Source organism: Phoxinus phoxinus, assembly GCF_949152265.1.
Source record: "Phoxinus phoxinus genome assembly, chromosome: 1".
In the NCBI taxonomy this organism is placed as follows: domain Eukaryota; kingdom Metazoa; phylum Chordata; class Actinopteri; order Cypriniformes; family Leuciscidae; genus Phoxinus; species Phoxinus phoxinus.
In genome coordinates, this window is record NC_136876.1 from 16,728,966 (window position 1) to 16,752,860 (window position 23,895).

The 23,895-nt window shown below is 35.4% G+C and overlaps 2 protein-coding genes and 1 long non-coding RNA gene across 6 annotated transcripts in view; 1 reads left to right on the forward strand and 2 right to left on the reverse strand.

Annotated features, from left to right (window-relative positions):
- LOC307008898 (butyrophilin subfamily 1 member A1-like) overlaps nt 1-20,773 on the reverse strand; it is a 34,634-nt gene extending 13,861 nt beyond the window's left edge. Inside the window, exons 1-11 of one of the 3 annotated variants that reach the window (XM_079632174.1) lie at nt 20,650-20,773; nt 20,161-20,233; nt 19,693-20,040; nt 19,328-19,597; nt 19,035-19,142; nt 17,872-17,913; nt 17,605-17,667; nt 17,357-17,398; nt 17,113-17,154; nt 16,701-16,745; nt 16,409-16,435 (exon numbers count right to left, since the gene is read on the reverse strand). In XM_079632174.1, the coding sequence (XP_079488300.1) occupies nt 16,409-16,435; nt 16,701-16,745; nt 17,113-17,154; nt 17,357-17,398; nt 17,605-17,667; nt 17,872-17,913; nt 19,035-19,142; nt 19,328-19,597; nt 19,693-20,040; nt 20,161-20,218 (1,045 nt within the window). In that variant the 5' untranslated portion in view covers nt 20,219-20,233; nt 20,650-20,773. Of the gene's footprint in view, nt 1-16,408; nt 16,436-16,700; nt 16,746-17,112; nt 17,155-17,356; nt 17,399-17,604; nt 17,668-17,871; nt 17,914-19,034; nt 19,143-19,327; nt 19,598-19,692; nt 20,041-20,160; nt 20,234-20,316; nt 20,486-20,649 lie in introns of those variants that run through there. The other 2 variants (XM_079632173.1, XM_079632175.1) reach the window with 2 other exon arrangements.
- LOC307008913 (butyrophilin subfamily 1 member A1-like) overlaps nt 1-23,895 on the reverse strand; it is a 250,491-nt gene that overhangs the window by 115,882 nt on the left and 110,714 nt on the right. The gene's annotated exons all lie outside the window — the stretch shown is intronic.
- Nucleotides 1-23,895, forward strand: part of LOC307009022 — a 133,328-nt gene that overhangs the window by 91,238 nt on the left and 18,195 nt on the right. The gene's annotated exons all lie outside the window — the stretch shown is intronic.

Genomic DNA, 23,895 nt, shown 5'->3' on the forward strand with positions numbered 1-23,895 from the left:
CGTTTTTTTGACTGATTTATCGTGCCCCATATTTATTCTTATGAATATTCCTTTATGATCTGTCATTATGCAAGGTTTTATCAGTACAGAGGCCACACTATTACTTAAATCATTAGACACTAACCAATAGTCAATACGAGAATGAAGAGATGAGTCTTTATTACTCCACGTATATTCCTCCCTGTCTGGATTCATATCTCTCCACACATCAGTAAGGCCCAATCGTAAACATACATTAACTAGTTCACTCGAAGGGCCAGGCCGACTTTTAGGGGGCCATCTATCAATGGTTGCATCAAACACAGTATTGAAATCTCCTCGCCAAATAACTTTAGCTAAAGGATATAATAAAATAAAATGCTGAATTCTAGATTCAATATGCAAAAAGAGTATGTCATTGTTCACGTTGTTATTGGTGGCATAACAATTTACTAATACAAATGATATAAAGGAATATATAAAGGAATTCTCCATAGACAATATATAAAGGAATTCTCCATAGACAATATATAAAGGAATTCTCCATAGACAATATATAAAGGAATTCTCCATAGACAATATATAAAGGAATTCTCCATAGACAATATATAAAGGAATTCTCCATAGACAATATATAAAGGAATTCTCCATAGACAATATATAAAGGAATTCTCCATAGACAGTATAAAGGAATTCTCTCACTTCATTTCGTTCACTCCGGAGTTCCGGCAAGATGGCGGGCTGAACACACGCGCTCTCACTAAGCGGCTTAGTTATCTCCCGTTTTCTAATATGAAAATAGCTTGATTCTCAATTACACCTACCCAGAGTGACTTTAAAGTTTTGTGCTATTGTTATTCCTCCGGCTCATCGCTTGGCTCAAACTGCATTTTCTGAGATGGAAACAGAGACTGATTCATTAGATAAACGCTGTGATTCCTCTCACTTTACACCCACTAAGGGTGTACTCACACTAGCCAGTTTGAACCGTGCCCGAGTGCGTTTGACCACCAAAGCGCGGTTCGTTTGACTAGTGTGAGTGCTCCGAACCGTGCCCGGGCGCGGCTCGATTAGCCGGCCCTGGCCCGCTTGGAAGAGGTGGGCCAGAGCACGGTTCAGTTGGACTCGGGCGCGGTTCGCATGCAGTGTGAGCGCTAACCGTGCTGGAGCACGGAACAGGACGCGTGTACGGGAACTGTAGTCCGTAATCAAAGCTGAATAGTCCGTAATCAAAGCTGCAAAGTCCGTGCTGCACTTCAGCTGGTACCTTGCAAACCTCATACGAGCAGCACGATTACGTGAAAATTTTCGCGCCACTAAGGCGCCACATCTGTTTAACAACAGGCTGTGAGAGGGCTGTGGACCACCGTGGACCAAACGACACAAAATTATCCACAAAGAAAACAGAGTGATGGACTCCATTGTGTTCAGAGAGCGCCGCTCTGTTTATCCATACTGTCTGTGTTTATCCCGAAACTGTCTCATCATAATGACGTAAGCGTGCTCCGGCACGAATGCTGAAACCCTATGTGAGTGCAGGCCAGAGGGGGAGTGGGGAGGGGGGACAATCGTACTCGGGCCCGGTTCATGGCAACCGTGCCTAGTGTGAGTACACCCTAAAGTACATACGTCGAAAAAACTCAAATCTCAAGAAGAGGACATCACCAATGCTACTCTGCTGCAAGCTATTACTTTCCTAAATGCTCGCTTCGATTCACAAGACGAAAAGTTAGAAGAATTGGCGAATCAAATGCGAAACAACAGCATCATGATTGCAGAGACTTCCAAAGCTGCTGAATTTAACTCGGCTGAAATTAAAGATTGCAAAGAAAAGAGCAAAGAGTTGAGCAAATCGGTCATGGGTTTAACCACCGCACACAACGACCTGGAAAGCAGAACGTCTGACCTTGAACGATATAAGAGAAGATGAACCTCCGGATTAACGGCATGAAGGAGAAGTCTGAAGAGGAGAAGTGCTTGACCTGATTGCTTTCCGCACTTGATACAGAAATTAGACGATATTATTGACACAGTGCACCGGATCGCTAAGAAGGAACCAGGAAGACCAAGACAGATGATCGTTCAATTCACAATGCGGAAATACAGGGACGAAATATGGAAATCAACGAAAAACTCATCTGTCTGCCTAAACCAGGGAGTCAGATTTATGGAAGACTTCACGAAGGAAGACCAAACGCTCGTGCCGTTCTGTGGCCGCTGATTGCTTAAGCACGTAAAGAAGGGAGAAAAGCCTATTATAGAGGACCGTTTGGTTACCGTAAAACATCAAATAATAGCCTAGTCCCAAATAGACGCCTGTCTCTTTTACACGCCTGGTGTGGCTACAGGTTTGGATAAATAAAGGCCGGTCTCAAATAGAGGCCGGGTCTGTTTTTTAGTTTCGGGTTGTATCTTCTAAAACCTGTCAGATCGTCTGTTTAAGCCAGTTCTATGGTGCAGATTGGGCACGCAAGAGAGCCCTGCGCATTTCGGCGGGACCTGTTAGCGCAAGCAAGGCAGGTAGAGAGAGTTAGCGGCGCGTCTCGGCGGTGATCCACTTGTCCGTGCGACACTTCTGTCGCGCTGCACTCCACTATATTCCTATGGGTGACGTCAAGCAACTTTGACGCGCCTGCAAAGCATTCCAGGAAAGCAGCGCTTCATTTGAAAAAATGCCGCGCGTCAAAAGACTGGCCGATACCCATCTTTATGCAAATTAATTCCGTTGAACGCGACGTGGCTATCCAATAGAAGCAACAAGCAAGCACATGGAGACGGGTATGGCGGCAAATCAATGACAATAATAAACGAGCGCACAGCTTATACTGGCGCGCGCGGTAAATGACTTTCGCGATATATATCATAAATTTGTGAGGAGAAGTTGAAGCATCAAGAAAAATAAAGTGAAAATGAATTAGTCTCTATGGCCCTCTCTGGATACATGTGGTCATTGCACTTTCATTCTGTAAATAGGTAAAAAACGTAAAAATTTCCACAAAAACACAGCATAAATGTATAGTTGACAAGTAAATAAAATAAATGATATATAGTTTTCCATATAAAAAAATTATATTTCCGCTCTTTAAAAGCTTGGGGTCAGTCTGACCCCAAACATCTTAAGTGTTATCCTTTTTTAACAGTGATTAAGGGTTAAGTCAAGTGATTGTCTTCTTCTTCTTCTTTGTTTTTAACGGCGGTTGACAACCAGCTTTTGGGTCGTGCCTTTGCCGCTCTTGATTGAAAATCACAGGCGTCCAATCACAAGTGATTTCCGGGAAAAGGGATGTAACCAATGACATTTGAGGTTATTAAAACTGTAAGCCCCGCCCCTCGACTGTCAAAAATAAATGTGTTCGAGCGAGCAAAAGCAGCAGGCGAGAGCAGATCGAGCGCGAGAACGTGGGGAATGATCATGCGTGCATCCACTCGCGAGGCAGAGGCGCTGGCGCCCTAGCAACGGCGCTGTTCGCCGAGAAAGATATGACATGGAGTGGATAGACATGATTTTGACCACTTCATTGAGTTTTTTTTTTTTTAGAAAGACTCTTTTTAAAACATTTTCGTTTTGTATAAATTGTATCTTAATTTTGATCAATGTTTTTATCAACCAATTACCTGTATTTAAAAGTTTTTTTCTTTTTGAAGAAAAGTTTTGGGTGGGCCTAGGCCCGCCATAACGCCGTGCCTGGGATATCTAAAGGTTAACATTTTTACGCTATTCACGTAAGAAAAATAATGTTTGGCTATAGCCTATTTGGGTCTTTTTCGGAACTTTCCCCAATGGGATTCTTCGGGGCTTTTTCTTCCTTACTCAGGACATATTGAGGCTACAAAATAAGTTGAGTTTAATTCTGTTGCAATTTGTTCACGATTGACCCCTATTTTGGCTTAAAACGCCTGGACTATAGGTTATTAAAGCTAGTTGACAAAAAAAAAAAAAAAAAAAACACAGCGAAACATTGTTCCATTTAAGAACAAACCAGTTAGAAGACATTTCACTCCACAACTTGTGAATTAACTGTAGTAAAACAAACTTTTTTTTGCCTGTATGTTCATATTAAAAATGCTGTTATTAATATAGCTAGTCATGTATAAATGTATTAAATGTAATGCAGTAATGTTTTTTATTAGAAGTTATTTCAGTTTATTTATTTAGCATTTATATTTAGCCATACTATATTTTTGGACTACTGTTTTTGATAACACATAGGCCTACAATAGGTTTAGAGAATACAAACATAATTCAATAGCCTATATATTTTCGGGAGTTTTCGCATATGATGGTGAAAAAAAAGTTAAAAGTAAAAAATCACCACCATGTTATAGCCTATGTATAATAAATATTTTTGAGTATTAAAAAAGTGGCCCTTTTATAGATTATTTTATCCCTTGAGGTAGCCCTCGCACACAATACACTTGGTGACCCCTGCTCTGGACATATTGAGGATACAAAATCAGTTGAGTTTGCTTCTGTTAATTGCAATTTGTTTAACCTTTTTTTCATAAAATTACTGGACTAGAGTTATTTAGTGTTCCGATTTTTTTTGTTAAATCTATGTTTTATTATTTGGCTTCGTTATTTCCAATATTTTGTAATATGAAGATTCAAATATTTTGCCCTTTTCGATCGTCAGTTCATAGCCTATAAATAAACTTGCCATGTGGGAAAAAATCCCACCGAGGTTAGAGAGGTTTGGTTCAGTAGCCATTTATCTTTTTATTCGAATTTTGAAAGAATTACCGTCATTTTAGAAGGATAAAACATAAGGGAGCAAATAAATAAATAAAAATAACATTGTTATTTGCCTACTTTCCCAACATTTGAGTCATTATTCTTAAAATGTAAATTTTGTTTGCAACAAAAGCTGTAAGTTTATTGGGCTGGATGAGATTGTTTCCTAGACCGGCATTGAGTAGGCTAATTCGTGTATATTTCTAAATATTAACATGTAGGCTACAGTTCTGTGGATGTTTTGGCCAGCAGGGTTAACTAAAACTATTAAAAACTTCTATGCCTATCGACGTAAACCTGAAATAAAGGTTGTTGTTTACATTTATTTAAAAAAATCGGGGTTTTTTTCAACCGACAAGATTAGGCTGTGTTAAATTAAATTCGTCTGTGACCCATTAAAAACACACAACATTTTTCCCCCTGGGGTTTAGTTTAAGCCTGCATGCACAAATAGCTGAAGAACAGAATCATCATCGTATAGGCTATGCACCTGTAGTAGCCTACTTCTGTGGGGAAAAAAGGCTACACGAAATTTCTTTTGGTTCATGGTCAAAATGATCGCTTTTGAGAAGCAAGTTCACGGAAAGGAAAGCTGTTTGTTTTCTTCATTATACAATGTTTTGTTTTTATTGTGAGTGTAGGTATAGGCTATAGGCCACACACACACACACACACACACACACACACACACACACACACACACACACACACACACACACACACACACACACACACACACACACACACATACACAAACACACACACACACACACACACACACACAAAAACATTCACAGATTTGAATGATCCTTTGCTATAATGATGATCCGTGCTGAATTGGTCTGGTCTGACTGAGTTCATCATTGATTGGGAGAGACCAGTTCAAACTTAGTGGCTGTGGAAATCAGTGGGTGTCAGGGCCGGATTAAGAGTTCAGAGGCCCCTGGGCACATTGACTTGTAGACCCCCCCCAGTGTTGTGTTTTTAACATTATTGAAGTCATTAAATGAACAAATATGCAAATAAAACACAACATAGACTTCACAGTATAAATTATACATTGCTTCTTATTAAAGCGACTATTAAAGTTCTCAGTCAAGAGTGAGTGATTTGCTCTTTGTATTTTGTTGTTTTATTAACAGGGATAGTTCTCCAAAAAATTAAAATAGTCATAATTTAGCCTACTCTCTCAAGCCGTTTCAAACCCGAATAAGTCTCCCTCTTCTGTTGAAAATAAAAGTTATTTGGAAGAATGTGGGTAACCAAACAGTTGATGTACACTGTTAGCCCTTACTGTAGAAAAAGCCCAAATTCTTACAATATTATACCATTTTCCATTAAAACGGTAATATACAGGAATATACCTACAGGAATATACTGTGAATTAACAGCACTCAAAGTCGACACTCAGAGGCTGTTTTCCCAATCACACCCTATACCCTCATTCACTATTCCCTACATTAGTTCACTAATATAGTCCACTTGAATGAAAAGAAGTGAGTGAATTGAGACACTGATGAACACCTGATAAGCAGAATCACTGAAGGACAGAGAAACAAGAACAGAAAAAAGAGAAACACAAGAACTACAACTGACTTCCAGACACACTGAGTGTGAAACCAGTTTAACATGATTTATTTAAAGTTCTTGTTGAGAATGAACAGGGATTTAGTTAATAATAAAGTTTGTTGTCACCATGATGGAGATCAGTATTTGCTTTATTTGGTCTCTTGTACCTTGATTAAAAAACTTTGTCCATTCATCTCTCTTTGACTGCTGTAACAGTGAGTTTATAAAGCACATTTGCTACAGCAAGAAAAAGTCAAGGGGAAGTTGATCAGGTGTTATTGGATTTGTGATGATATCATTAATGAATTTTTGCTCTTTTTTTATGTAAGCTTTGAATTTATGGATTTAATACCATATATCTGGTCATCTACAACATGAAATCCAGTCATTTTCTTTAATCAGGTCAACTGAAGAATTTTGAAATCATATAGTGCATTAAAATTGTATTAACTCCTGCTTTGACTATGGCACATACAGAAATCAACAATCAGCGTATGAATCTCAACAATGGTGACGATCAAAAGTTTAATATCACAATGCATGCTGGGTACCAGGATAGTATAAAACTCCCAGCATGCTCTGCTGCATGCATAATCATTTTTAAAAAATATATTCCCACCATTGTTGAGATGCATGTTCTAATTTGTGATATCTCTGTGTTTCTACAAGACTGCGTAGCTCTTTTCTTTTTGGTTATGCATGTGTTAAAAATAAATTAGTCATTGTTGCTGTTGTTTTACAGTGGTGGTAACCTAACACTTTTAATTAACAATTAAACTCTGAATGAGTGAGAATTAGTGAATAGCTATATCTTGATTTTGTCATGATAGTGATTATAACCGCAATCATTCACAACTGTGTGTGTGCACAAGTATGACTTGCATAAACTCAGCTCAAACAGCAAGAGATTAATTAATGTGTTGGCATCAGCAACCTAACTAAAGCAAACACTGATCTCTATAATGGTAACTTTAAAATAAAACGTTTTCAATTAAACATCTCAATAACAACTTCTGTAGATGTATGACAAATAAAGTCAAACTGGTTAATAATACGTGTAATAATGTGTTATGGCTGGAAGTCAGTTGTAGTTCTTGTGTTTCTCTATTTTCTGTTCTTGTGTTCCTCTTTCCTTCAGTGATTCTGCTTGTTAACAGCAGGTGTTCATCACGAATGCTCAACAATCACTTACATATTCACTTAATGATCTCACTGCAACACTGTGTCAATGTTACTTTTTACTCTTTGTAGTGTGGATTTTCCTGTGGGGTTGAAAGGGTTAACAGTGTAAGATAAAAAGACACACCCACGAAAAGTATTGTAACAGTAATAAACTGTAAGTTATAACACAGGTTTATACTGGCAACACTGTTGCCAGTAGTTTACTGTAAAATGTAGTTTTTTGGGTCACCATTGTGCTGAAGAGTAGAGCCTGTGCTTCAGTCCAGCAGAAGATCTAGAAACATCGATGATACGCTGCATGTTGCTTTATTTAACAGGCGGTGATTGCTGGTCAAGTGGAAATCTTTTTTTGTACTTAAGTTTTTTAGTGGTTTCTAATGAAAGTTCTTAACTCTTTTCTCACATTATTAATGTATTATACATTTTAGTTAATACATTTAAATGACAGTTGGTCAATTTAAGGCAGTCGGTTTCTGCAAGTGAAATTAGTTTTAACTCGAGTTTTAATTTAGTGCATTTTACAGTAACACACTGTATATTACAGTAAAATACTGTAGATTACAGTAAAGAACTGTACAATTAACAGTAAATTACTGGCAACAGTGTTGCCAGTATTTTACTGTAAAAAAACCCGGTAAGGTCTAACAGTGTACCCCAGAGACTTCCATAATAGTTTTTTCCTACTATGGTAGTCAATGGGGACCAGCAACCGCCCAGTTACCCACACTTCTCAAAATATATTCTTTTGTGTTCAGCACAAGAAAGAAATTAATACATGTATGGAACAACATTAGAGTGAGTGAGTAAATAAGTGTGGGGGGTAACTATCCCTTTAAGGACAAGCGGCTGCATGTTTACTATTAGGGCTACTCTTTAAGACCTGCCCACGACGAGTCTAATATACACACATTTGACAATCAGATTTTTTTCTTAATTTTTTCTACTGTTCTTTCACTTTAGACATAACCAACTTTGTTTATGTAAACCTTGTGTGTATTTGACAGTATTAGCACAATAAGACTCGAAAGATAACTTTAGTAACAGGCGCTAGACAGGCTTTAGTGCATGTGCGCTTCGGGTATAACGTTAACGTTATTGCGCTCAGAAAAGTGCCCGTTAGAACAGCGCATCAGCAGCGAATGACATGTTTAACCGGCAAGGCTTTAAAGCACATGCAAATAATATTTTTTTTATAAACTACAGTGTCCCGTTCCTCTGCATTTCATGTGAATATACGTCGCGCTGTACAGTATGTTGAGACGGAGGCGCCAGAACTGCAAACTGATAGAATGCACTATCCTACAATATTTATTCAAAAGCAGATCGTGGAGACATTTTAATCGTCCACGATCAAAAATCGTGATATCGCACACCCCTAATCTAACATAATATTTGACGGTGCCCACACTGTTAGACCTTACTGTAGAAAAAGCCCACATTCTTACAATATCATACCATTTTCCATTAAAACAGTAATATACTGGAATATACCTACAGGAATATACTGTGAATTAACAGCGCTCAAATTCGACACTCAGAGGCTGTTTTCCCAATCACACCCTATACCCTCATTCACTATTCCCTACATTAGTTCACTAATATAGTCCACTTGAATGAAAAGAAGTGAGTGAATTGAGACACTGATGAACACCTGATAAGCAGAATCACTGTAGGACAGAGAAACAAGAACAGAAAAAAGAGAAACACAAGAACTACAACTAGCCACACTGAGTGTGAAACCAGTTTAACATTATTTATTTCAAGTTCTTGTTGAGAATGAACAGGGATTTAGTTAATAATAAAGTTTGTTGTCACCATGATGGAGATCCGTATTTGCTTTAGTTGGTCTCTTGTGCCTTAACTCAAAGACTTCGTTCATTCATCTCTCTTCGGCTGCTGTAACAGTGAGTGTATAAAGCACATTTATTACAGCAAGAAAAGTCAAGGGGAAGTTGATCAGGAGTTTTTGGTTTTGTGATTTCAAAATCATACATGATTTATTACTTTTTAATATATGTGAGCTGTGAATTTCTGGTTTAATACCATATATCTGATAATCTACAACATGAAATCCAGTAATATTTCTTTAATCAGGTCAACTGAAATTTTTTGAAATCATATAGTGCATTAAAATTGTATTAACTCCTGCTTGACTCTGACACACACAGACATCAACAATCATCATATGAATCTCAACAATGGTGATGATCAAAAGTTTCATGTCGCAATGCATGCTGGGTACCAGGATAGTATAAAACTCCCAGCATGCTCTGCTGCATGAATAATAATTACACATATATATATTCCTACCGTTGTTGAGATGCATGTTCTAATTTGTGATATTTCTGTTTCTACAAGACAGTGTAGCTCTTTTATTTTTGGTTATGCATGTGTTACAAATAAATTAGTCATTGTTGCTGTTGTTTCACAGTGGTGGTAACGTAACACTTTTGATTGAGAATTAAACTCTGAATGAGTGAGAACTAACTTCTTAGTGAATTGACAGGCCACATAATGATTTTGTCATGATAGTGAATATAACCACAATCATTTATGAACTGTGTGTGTGCGCAAGTGTGACTTGCAAAAACACAGCTCAAGCAGCAAGAGAAAAAATAATGAGTTGGCATCAGCAACCCAACTAAAGCAAACACTGATCTCTATAATGGTAACTTCAAATCAAACATTTTCAATTAAACATCTCAATAACTACTTCTGTTGATGGATGACAGAAATAAAGTCAAACTGGTTAATAATACGTGTAATAATGTGTTATGGCTGGAAGTCAGTTGTAGTTCTTATGTTTCTCTATTTTCTGTTCTTGTGTTCCTCTTTCCTTCAGTGATTCTGCTTGTTAACAGCAGGTGTTCATCACTAATGCTCAACAATCACTTACATATTCACTTTATTATCTCACTGCAACACTGCGTCAATGTTACTTTTTACTCTTTGTAGTGCGGATGTTCCTGTGGGGTTGAAAGGGTTAACAGTGTAAGATAAAAAGACACACCCACAAAATGTATTTAAACAGTAATAAACTGTAAGTTATAAAACAGGTTTATACTGGCAACACTGTTGCCAGTAGTTTACTGTAAAATGTAGTTTTTTGGGTCACCATTGTGCTGAAGAGTAGAGCCTGTGCTTCAGTCCAGCAGAAGATCTAGAACCATCGATGATACGCTGCATGTTGCTTTATTTAACAGAATGTAATTGCTGGTTCAGTGGAAATCTTTTTAAGTTTTTTAATGGTTTCTAATGGAAGTTCTTAACTCTTTTCTCACATTATTAATGCATTACACATTTTAGTTTTACACATTTAAATTACAGTTGGTCAATTTAAGGCAGTCGGTTTCTGCAAGTGAAATTAGTTTTAAGTCAAATTTTAATTTAGTGCATTTTACAGTAACGAACTGTATAATACAGTAAATAACTGTACAAATAACAGTAAATTACTGGCAACAGTGTTGCCAGTATTTTACTGTAAAAAAACCCGGTAAGGGCTAACAGTGCAGGGCCCCATTAGAAGTTGCCCTAATGGTTAATCCGGCCCTGGTGGGCGTGGCTCATAATACAAGCAAAACGCCGTAAAATAACGCGCGCTCTGTGCAACCAAAACGGCGTTTTTACGGCGTCATATGGCGAGATGAGCGGCGTAAAAAGCGGCGCTTTCCATGTAGGCTACACTAAAACGCCGTCAAATACGGCGTCATTGACGTATTTCGCGCGTCTTTTACGGCGTTTGTAATTACAACGCCGTATTTTACGGCGTCCAATACGGTTTAAAACGCCGTATTTGACGGAGTTTGGCTTTAAACGCGATTAATCTATGGCATATTTCTGACCCTCTTGGCTTGCCATATGAATGAGCTCGCGAGTTCCCGTTTCCTCGCGTGTAGATCTGTTATTCGCTCGCGAAAGTCATTTACCGCGCGTGCCAGCATCAGCTGTGCGCTCGTTTATTATTGTCATTGATTTTCCGCCATAGGCTACGTTGTGGAAGAGATGTTACCTCTGCGTACTGTAGAGTATCCATCTTTTAGGCGCATAGCCTACTAAACAAAATACCTGTGTGTGGCAAATAAAAGCAGCCCTGCCCGATCGAAAAACGTTTTCATCTTACTTAGATAAGTGATACACTGACATGGAAATTGAGCTTAAAAGGACATTCGAGAGCTTGGAATATATTTCCATGACTGCCGACATTTGGACGAGCCATAACAAAAGTTTTCTCGGAATGACGGCACATTGGATTGATCCTTCTACGTTTCTACGCGGACACGCAGCATTAGAAATTAGAATTAGAAATGAGTTAATTTTGTTGAAACACATGACTACCGTACATAGTCTACATTATGTATGAAATATAATATGGTAGGCTACTCGTTGCTTTGAAAGCAAGTTTCATGTTTACAGCTTGATGCATGTCATTTAACTTCTTTTAAGTTAAGCTTTTTTGTTATTTAGATATGTAGCAGAGGAATTCTGTTTAACTAGGTTACATTTGTTACTGAAATGTTAGTACTGAAGTATTATAGTATGTTTTAATGAAGCTAAAATGCTTTAAAAGGATAAACTATTCCATGTTTGACTCATATTTTTAGTTTAATTTCTATTGTCTATCCGGTCAAGTTTTATAGGGATTTTAAGAAGTAATTTGTTTAATTACTTGTTGAGTAATTAAATTACTTTTCAGACAGAGTAATTAGAAAAGTATTTTAAATACAATATTGATGATGTAATTAGTAATTCATCACTTTTTTGAAGTAACTTACCCAACACTGATACGACAGGTTGTCTTAATAACTTGTCAAATTAAAATTAATAAGTTAGATCACATGTTTAATAAGAATACTGTAAAATATCCTACAGTATATACCCTATTCCTCCCAAAGCAAAAGAAACACACTTCAAAATCTTAAATGAAATTTATCCTTCTAACAAACTCTTAAATCAAAAATTTAATATAGATATTGTCCCCTGTTCTTTCTGTGATACACAGTAAAATCCCCAGTGTTAAATCAACACTGCTCGGAGCATATATGGTCCCACTCTACAGAGTGTTAAAATAACACTGAAGCAGTGTTAAAGTTAATGAGATAATTAAGTGATTAATTAAGTGATGATTGAACATTATGATGGACACCTGCTGTTAACCAGCAGAATCACTGAAGAACAGAGAAACACAAGAACTACAACTGACTTTTAATCACAGCTTTAAATTAAATCAGCTGAAGATAAAAATAAGACATTAAATCTGTGAAGATCTCAACAGTGAACGATTAAACAACTCCACAAACAGCATTACCAGCTTCACTTATTACTAACCAGGACTGACTTTATTTCTGTCAAATGTCTACAGAAGTTTTATTGAGAATTAACAGAGGTTTAGATGTTGATGTTTTAGTCACCATTTAACAATCACCATTATGGTGAACAGTGTTGCCTTTAGTTGAGCAATTTGATTCTTTTTTTATTATTTGATTTCATGGTCATTGTAACAGTGTTTACCAAAACACACAAAGGTTGCAAAGAAAGCCAGCTACAAAGATGGTCAGGTGATAGGCCTATAGTTTTTAACAAGTACAAATATTAAAAAATGCTATCATTTACTGAAAATGGTTATTTGGTATTAATAGATTTTCAATAACATTAATTTATTTCTATAGATCAGTCATCAAGCTGAATCTTTATTTTTTAATTATTGGGAAAATAATCTTTGGACAATCACACAGACATCAAGAATCCCCATATGAATCTCATTAATGGTGACATGCTTTATGCCGCAATGCATTATGGGACACACCATAGTATAAAAATAATGGCTCCCAGCATGCATTGCAGCATGAAGCATGTCACCATTGTTGAGATTCATACTCTGATTCTTGATGTCTGTCGTTTCTAATATAAAAATAATAATTTTCAAAAAAAATCTGAAATGTATATCAAATTTTTTATTCAGGATGACTGCTCTGTGTAAAAAAAAGTTACTTTTATTAATAACTAATAACAACTTTTGTTTTTTGTCAGGGATAAGATTAATGAATCTTTCATCTTTATAATAATGAAAACGATAACACCAGGACATGTAATATTTTTAGCTTCTTTTGTAACATATTATTAGTTTTGGTAAATATTGTTACAAAGAGCAAAATTGCATTTAAAATGTTATGAGTCAAACTGCCCAACTAAATGAAATACTGATCTCCATAATGGTGACCTTTTTTTTAACATCGACATCTAAACTTTTGTCCATAGACATATACCAGAAATAAAGTCAGTCTGGTTAGTAATAAGTGAAGCTGGTAATGCTGTTTGTGGAGTTGTTTAATCCTCCTCTGCATAAATCTTTAGAGATTGAATGTCTTATTTTTATCTTCAGCTGATTTAATTTAAAGCTGTGACTAAAAGTCAGTTGTAGTTCTTGTGTTTCTCTGTTCTTCAGTGATTGTGCTTGTTAACATCAGGTGTCCATCATTAATGTTCAATCATCACTTGATTAATCACTTAATTATCTCATTAACTTTAACACTGATTCAGTGTTATTTTAACACTCTGCAGAGTGGGACCATATATGCTCCGAGCAGTGTTGATTTAACACTGGGGATTTTGCTGTGTAGCCATTATGAAGACACTGACCATATCTTCTTTACATGCAATTTTTCCAAAATCTTCTGGATATCAGTTCAGGACTGGTTGATAGAAAAGGAGGTGGTTGTTGATAGTTTTGTTTTTACTTTACAACATATTTTATTTGGAATTCCAAAAGACTGTTGTGTTAATTTTTATTTGATCAATAACATTGTAATAATGGCAAAATATTTCATTCACAAATGTAGATTTTTTAAATCCCTCCCACTACTTGTGTTAAAAAATGATTTACAATGTTTTTCTAGAGCGAGAAGTGGAAGTGCGATAAAGCTGCTCGATCTTTTGATTTCATATGACTTGATGTGACATTGCCCTTTAATTTAATTTAACTTAATTTATTTTTATTTTATTTATTTTTTACCCTAAGTTCATGTAAGATATGATTTCAAATTTGTATTTATTTATTTTCTTTGTCTTTTAAGTATTTTTTATTTGTTTAACTGAGTTGAGCCTTTCATTCATTCTTGAATGAATACAATTGCCTTGGTTGTATGTATAATTTTATATTCAATAAAAATAAATAAATAAAAATTGTTCACTCCTTGGATATATGGTGCACTCAAAAGCCATATACTATATAGAGATTAGTGAATTACACAGCTTATATATATCACCTTATACCTTAGGATGTTTTCTTTCGAATGAGCGCATTTGTATTTTTCTGTGAGCTCTTCTTGGTAAATAATCCTTTAACTTTCCTCAACACGCCGGCCTGAAAGTTTGTAGTATGTCTAGTCAGACCTTGATTATGTGGTTCAAGTGTGTTTAATTGGGGTTGGAGCTGAACTCTGCAGGACTGGACACCCCTGTGCTAAACGGTTGCTAGGGTACTCTGTTTTGGTTGCTAGGTAGCTGCCAGTGATAATGAAACTCCAAAGGATGCTTGTCAGAATGAATGATATAAACCAACCGCAATCCCTGTATGACATTCAGATTTGAAGATATCCCTCTTTGCATTTGGGTTCCTAGGGTGCTCGACCATGGTTGCTAGGGCGGGGCTAGGAAGTGTTGAAGGTGATTTGTGATTGGCTGTTTGCTGCCCACCCTTCAATGACACTTCTATCCGAATATATCCCATTTGATCTCTTTGAATGGAAGTCTGTGGAACTTGTTGCTAGGGTGCTCTGAATTGTTGCTAGGGCTTGATAGCTTCACAATGATCCTGAGAGACTGACTGGTTGCCTGAGTTAAATGAGCCCCGCCCAGAGGTAGTCCAGGGGTCAGAAAGTAAAAGTCCTGCCATATGTTTAGTCGACCCATGACCTCAGCGAGCTGACTTCTATCTCCTGGCTGAAAAACTGCTAATTAGCAAATCCAGGAGATTGGAACAAAATACTGAGGAGGACTTTTACTTTCTGAACCTGGACTTTACACCTCTGCATAGCAATGCACACAGCAAAACTCTCAAAAAGTGTTAAATTATCTCTCCTGGGAGTTTATGACTCCACACTCAAGAGTGTTAAAGTTAATGAGATATTTAAGTGATTAATTGAGTGATGTTTGAGCATTATTGAAGACACCTGATGATAACAAGCAGAATCACTATTTTAAAAACAACAATCAAGTTGTTGCAATGCACGCTGGGTTCCAGGATAGTAGAAAACTCCCAGTATGCACTGCAGTATGAATAAATAAATAAACATTGTTGAGAGACATGTGCTGATTTATGATATCTCTGTGTTTCTACAAGACAGTGTAGCTCTGATTTTTTGGTTGTGCATGATGTTTAAAAAATGTGTCATTGTAATGCATTACTGTAGATTCACAGTGGTGTTAATATAATACTTTTGATACAGAATTAAACTCTGAATGAGATTAGTGAACGGACTAATTGTTTTATTTAACAGGCGTGACTTTGTAGTTGCTTGTCCAGAGGAAATATCTTATTTTATATTTTTTTAGTGGTCTCAAATCAAAGTTCACGGTAATACTTTCCTCACATTATTAATGCTTCATAATGTTTAGTTAATACATTTAAAACGACAGTTGGTCAATTTAAAGCAGTCGGTTTCTGCAAGTGAAATTAGTTTTAACTCGAGTTTTAATTTAGTGCATGGTATTTTTACAGTAACATACTGTAGATTACAGTAAAGAACTGTACAATTATCAGTCAATTACTGGCAAAAACCTGGTAAGGTCTAACAGTGTTGGGAAAAACATCCTTGATCATTTAGTATGAATCATTTGATTGCATTTATGCAGAGCATTATAACAAAAACTCAAAAACATTAATAAATAAATTAATACAAGTTTGACATGGTGATGAATTTAAAATACTCATGAATAGATTTTACTCACCTGTGTGTGTTCTTAAATGTGGGAGAGCTAAGTATGAAACAGAAAGTATGAAGTTATAAAGGGTTCATAACAGAATTCATCTTTAGATGAATCAATAATCAGATCAATAATTTTAATAATAGCTTGAATATCAACAAAATCCAAGACGACTTTACAGTTTATTCTGTATATCCTATAATAAAATATATTGAATAGCATAGACATATATGAATGCACAGTGTATTAATTCATTATTTTGCAAAATAATTCAAAAGTAATGAATATTTTAATAAAGACATATAAACAAATTCACCTTTTGGTAAAATAATCTTCTGACTTTGTAAAAGTTGATCACGTTCTAAAGAACATTTAGAGAGAAAATAACATTATAGATCTGCAGCAGAAACAAACTTTGTTGCATTATTTTCCTTTTATCTCTGTGAAGCTGCTTTGAAGCAATCTGTATTGAAAAAAGCACTTTATAAATAAAGATGACTTGACTTGACATTGAAATTACAAACAAGTTACAATCATTAGTTGTGTTTATAGGGTGTTAACATCACACAAGCACATCAGTGACTGAATAAATATACATTATAAACAACTGATAACCATTAAGATACACAAACTAAATGAATACAAACAGTCTGTTAAGTAGATATTTTATGGCTGTTAACAGACTTTAAATGAACAATTAATTAATAACTTAATAAAGACAGATTCACCATGTTGTATTCGGCTCTTCTCATTCTGTAGTTGAATGTGTGCTGAAGAAAATTCAGAATAAAGAGAAAGCAGAATTAAGACAACATGAGCATTAATAACATATAATTTCTGATTGAGTAACAACAAATTACAGGAAATATACAAGTATGTGAATGCATAATGTCAGTTAATTAAATATTCGGTGGATAATAAAACAGACTTGACATTAATACTGAATTAATAACTTAATAAAGACAGATTCACCATGTTGTAATGTGCTCTTCTCATTCTGTAGTTGAATGTGTGCTGAAGAAAATTCAGAATAAAAGACGAGAAAGCAGAATTCAGACAACATGAGCATTAATAACATATAATTTCTGATTGAGTAATAACAAATTACAGGAAATATACAAGTATGTGAATGCATAATGTCAGTTAATTAAATATTCGGTGGATAAAAAAACAGACTTGACATTAATACTGAATTAATAACTTAATAAAGACAGATTCACCATGTTGTAATGTGCTCTTCTCATTCTGAATGCTTCTCTTCTCATCCTGTAGTTGAATGTGTTCTGAAGAAAATTCAGAATAAAGAGAAAGCAGAATTCAGACAACATGAGCATTAATAACATATAATTTCTGATTGAGTAATAACAAATTACAGGAAATATACTAGTATGTGAATGCATAATGTCAGTTAATTAAATATTCGGTGGATTAAAAAAACAGACTTGACATTAATACTGAATTAAATGATTTAATAAAGACAGATTCACCATGTTGTATTTTCCTGTGCTCATCCTGTAGTTGTATGTGTGCTGAAGAAAATTCAGAATAAAGATATAAAGAAGAGAAAACAGCATTAAATATATAGCTCATACATACATTTCCTTCAGTGTTTGAGACAAAGACATTTTCTTCAGTACTTCACATCAGTGAAGATGATGCGTGAGCCAATATCTGTCTTACATGCACTACTGTCAACACTTTACTTCACTTTTTGAGTTATCTTTTTACATGGACTCAGTTAAACTATTTATTTAGTATTTTCACCTTGATTTTTTTTTTTACTTTAGTTCAATTACTTGAATTTTTTAGAAAACTAATCTTGAAAATGTTTGTTATTTGAACTTATAAATGTAGTTTAAATAACTATGAATAACTATTAAATAACACCATTTAAACATTATTCAAAATACATAGGCTATTGAGTTACTAAAACAATATGTGTCAAATAATACACTTGTTTCTTCACAGTTTGAACGTTCTTGTTTCCATTTGTTTCATTTCAAGATCTGAGGTGAATTATCCATTGTTGCTTTTACAGCTACAGAACAAAGCTGGGAGCACTAAATGATATTAAAAGTAACATTACACGATTTTTTTACATTAAATAAAGCACATAAACAGTACCTGAGATTATCATTCCCACACTTTGTGTTTAAAACCGAAACCGTTTTTAAAATTGAATCGTCGCGGCTGGACAAAAAACTCTTACTAACCTGGAAAGATTCCTTTCATCGCATGTCGCATGTAGTAAGAACCAAACTAAGATATCATATCACTGACATTAGAAATCAGCCCATGAATCTCAACAATGGTGACCATTAAAAAAAATACTCTAAACATCACAAAACAAGCAACTAAAAAGTCAACAGAAACACCATCAAAAATACAAATAGACTAATAATTGATCCATGCTGTAGTGCATGCTGGGAGTTTTGTACTATGCCGGGAGTTTTGTACTATGCTGGCACCCAGCATGCATTGTGACATAAAACTATTCATTGTCACCATTGTTGAGATTCATGTGCTGATTTTTTATGTCTGTGTGTGTTTGAGTGTCACTGATGATCTTAATTAAACATGAGTAGTAATAAAAAATCTATCCGCCTTATTTATTAACATAAACATATAAAATAGAAAACAAGAACTTTACCTCTGTTTTTAAGAGCAAACACAGTTATGAGTATTCCAGCAATCCCAACGAGCACAACAAAAACTGAACTCAGGATGACTGACGTCCTCCAAGAAATAAACCTATTATCTGCAAAACAAATCAGTAAATAAGCACATTGTGTAAATCAAACATATTTGTACATGTTTACATAATGTTTAGTTCTGAATGATACAAAACTCTACTATAAACCTAATGCTGCTATTGCTTTTAGCTTTACATAATAAGCTGATAATCATTCATTCTTTACCAGTAACAGACGTGTCAGAACTTACTTGTGGTGTTTATCAGTGTCTCCAGCATGTGATGTCTCAGTTTGACTCTGCAGTGAATCTTGTCACTGTGATAAACAATGATGGTGTGTTTGACACTGAATCTGTCTGTGTTTCTGTGTGTCTCTGTAGTTTCTGAACTCAAACTGACTCCTTCACTGTCCAGCCACTCAAGATCAGGTTCAGGATACCAACCTTCAGATTCACACTGTAGATGAAGCCCTCCTGAACGATCAAACCCATCTACAGTGATTACCGGAGGACGTCCTACAGCTACAGATCAACAAGAACATTGTGTTGTTATTCTGGCTTTTTTAAGTTAGTTTGTTCTGTGAAAAGAGCAAGCTAGTTTTCACTGGTTTCCTCACCTTCAACTCTGACATCAACAGTGACATCATCAGACCAGGATTTAGACTGAATAAAACACTTATAAAGTCCTTCATCAGAGACTCGGACTGTTGAGAGTTTGAGTGATGCGTTTCCTGTCTGTAGTTCTTGATGATTTAGTTTTGTTCTTCCTCTGTAGGACTGAATCTGATCTGTGTTTCTGTCTTCATGATCATCATAGAGATGCACTGAGTCTTTCTGATCAAGTCTAAACCACTCCACTCTCATGTCCACAACACTGATGTTGGGTTTGACTGAACAGGGCAGAATCACGTCTTCACCGGCTACAGCAAATACAGGATCTGCAGGTCCCACTACTTCATACTGCTCTGTTACAAGAGAAAGAGAGCAGGTCTGAACATCCTGAAGATTTTTAACCTGATGTTGTCCTAGACTAACAGTAATGTGCAATAAATATAAAGTATCATTCACAATGATGAATAAATTACCTGATCTTGAATCTGTAATTCCACTAACAAACAGGAGAGTCAAACAAATGAACTTCATCTCTGAGACACAATGCTAAAAATAAAATATGAAAAAAGAGAAAACATTACAGAAAAGTGTGTCAGCATACATGCTTTTTGCCTTAGAATAATACTTACACTTAACTTTCTGTCCAAAAGCGAGAAACACATTTACAATCACTTTCTGTTCAAAGAAAACCAGTTAAACGGGTCAAGACAAAGCAGGATATAAATTCACAATGTGTTTCTACATGTAGTACATATAAATACATATAAACACATGTTGAAGGTTGTGTTGAATCAGAATTTCATTTTCAAAAATGCAAATATATCTATAATTTTGATTCAAAAACCTTTCATTTCTTTACAAGATTAAGTATTACATTAAACCTGTTGAACTCAAACATGGTCCTCAAGTCACACTCGTGTCAGACTTCAGATAAAAGTGTTTCCTATTCTTCTATGACTTACCTTCAACTCGACGTGTTCTCAAGAGTGTCTCTATAAATTGTGTCCATATGAAAGTTAAGTACGATCGTAAAGAGATCCTTCCTGGTTTATTTCCACTTTCTCTTGTAACACCTGAACAGACACAGTCCCTCCCATTATTCAGGCTGATACTTATATGATAAACCTGCTGTAGTTTCTTCCATCACACAGACTGACACTCCTCACTTTAATCTGGTTTGAAATATGGCAGACATGTTACATGGAATTAAATGAAAATGTGAACACAAATGTGGATGATGAAACAATACATACGCATCCACAAATATAGGGAGAACTGTGACCCCACTACTGACAATATAAATGTCAAAAGACAGTTTATCACATTTAAAATTTATTCTTGAAATAAAAAAAAATTAAAAACATCATTATAATATAATACGTTTAGATAATAGAAAAACAAAGGAGACAAAGTATTACAAAGTTTTAGACATTCATCAAAATGAATCGATCTAAAGTCATTAGTTTACAAATCGTCATAAAAGTTTAGTGTATTTATTGCACTGGTTTGCTGGCGCCAGTCTTTCTTTCTCATCACATAAAAAAAAACTTAGAGGTGAACTCAAATAATTAAATTTTAATTGAAATATTTTTGTTTAAAAAGTCCCACGTTGCCTCAAATCAGTGAACTTATTGTTTATATTTTCAACAAATCATGAATGACTAACAGAGCATTTCTACAATGGCTTTGTATGTGATGATGGCAAAACATCCAGTATTTATTTTTCTTATTTAAAGCATAATCCTCACAAATTCATGTTAATAGGAGACCTAATATGCTCATTTTCAAAGTCGGTCTATTAGAATAGGTGTTCATGCTTGAATGTTTAAAAAAAAAAAATCCACACATTTTTCATTGTTGCAGCACCTCTCTTCCTGTCTGTCAGTATCTGTCAGATCTGGGGTGAGTTTCCAGCACAAGTTTCCAACACTTTACAGTTAGTTTTATGACTGCAAGTTATTCTCTTCAAATGCTATACACTGTAAAAAATAAAACATAGATTTTATTTATATTTAATTAATTAAAATGAGGCAACAGATTACAAGCAATATTATTAATTAAATTTAACAAATTAGAATTGAGTAATAATTAATAAAATTAATTCCTTAAATGTTAACCATTTAAAATGAGTAAAATTTACAAAATATATGTTATTGCCAACATTGAAGACACCTGATGTTAACAAGCAGAATCACTGAAGGAGAAAACCATAATTAAAGTCACCATTATGGAGATGAGTGTGTGTTTTAGTTGGGCTCTTCACCCTTAAATATTTAACTTTAAGTTTTGTTTGGCTGCTGTACATGAGTTATAACAGCCAGATGTACAATGATCTGATGGTGTTGGTTGTGTTTTAACATAATCATTATTTCACAATCATTTGACCTGAATAACTGAACACAAATGGAGTCCAATTTATGAGTTAAGTTATCTTTATTAACTATAGAAGTACTGGCCTTGTAAACCATAATATTTTTAACTTTTACAATGTAATCCAAATCATTTCTAAAAAGTTTCTCTTGTACAAAAACAAAACAAAACAGACATCATGAATCAGCCTGTGAATCTCAACAATGGTGACATTTATAAAGCATGTTGCAGTGCATTCTGGGTTGCACCAATCAAAACTCATTCATGGCTCCCATCATGCATTGCTGCATGAATAAATAATGAGCTTATGATCAGAGGTTGTCACCATTGCTGAGATTCATACGCTAAATCTTGATGTCTGTGTGCGCCTAAAAAAAAAAATACACATATATATTTTATTATTATTGATTAGATCATTTGGATTTCATTGAAAAGGCTAATCATATTATGCAGCTAGAATTAATAAAATAAATTTAACTGGACTCCAAATTGGACTCAAGATCGGTGATTCAAGCCAATGATTGTGAAACACAACCAACACCATCAGATCAACTTTTCTATTTGTTCTTCTGGCTGTTATAACTCATGTACAACAGCCAAACAAAACTTAAAGTTATTAATTTAAGGGTGAAGAGCCCAACTAAAACACACACTGATCTCCATAATGGTGACTTTAATTATGGTTTTCTCCTTCAGTGATTCTGCTTGTTAACATCAGGTGTCTTCAATGTTGGCAATAACATATATTTTGTAAATTTTACTCATTTTAAATGGTTAACATTTAAGGAATTAATTTTATTAATTATTACTCAATTCTAATTTGTTAAATTTAATTAATAATATTGCTTGTAATCTGTTGCCTCATTTCAATTAATTAAATATAAATAAAATCTATGTTTTATTTTTTACAGTGTACACGGGTTTCTGTGCAACGTCATCACATAGATGCGCGCGCATCTAAGAGGCAGAAAGCAACACCAGAGAATGTCTAATAAGGGGAGAAGGTTCACTCTCGCTACACTTCCGGCTTCTGACTGGTTGCAGTTCCACTCTGATTCCACATGAGGGCGCTCACAGGACGAGTGCAGAATGAATGGAGGTCTATGGAGCTATACCCCTCAAAATCAACTTTTCTCAAGATATAATTTTTTGTCTAGTAATTTGAATGTTGTATTCGAAAGGAGATGCAAAGAAATTGCACATTGCTGGGTGTTAGATTTTTTAGAGTCACTTATTTGCTTTAAAAAGTCTTTCAAAATGTCAATGACGTCATACACATCGTACGACCAGAGATACTGCTTTACGGCAATCCTTCAGTCACTGTGGTGCTTTCGCGCTCTGCACTTTATTTTCTCTCGAGGCATCGCCAGCACAGCTGACACAGGTAAACACACGTGCTAGAAGAGTTTCTGCTAGAATACATTCTGTTCCCGCTTCGGATGCCATGATGCCATCAAGCGGTATCTCTGGTCGTAACCAGTCCTTCACTGACCAATCAGCGTTCATTAGCAGAATGCTAGCGTGTTATGGGCAACAACAACTCAACCTGTAAGAAATCGAAAGGACATAAGTACTCGTTCATTCAATTTTCGACCTATAACCCATGTTGAACTTGCCAAACCTACAATCAAATCTGAGATTTCTCAACGGCAATCGGCTGAAAGGGACACATTTAGCCGTCTAGCCCCATAGACTCCCATTCATTTTGCACTCGGGGGTGATCGCCCCCAGTGGAACTCTGGTGGAACTACAACCAAAATTCGGTACAATAGGACTTAATAGGGAGTGAACAGGCTCTCCGTAGACGGGCTCTGGCAACACTCTTTACGGCTATATCT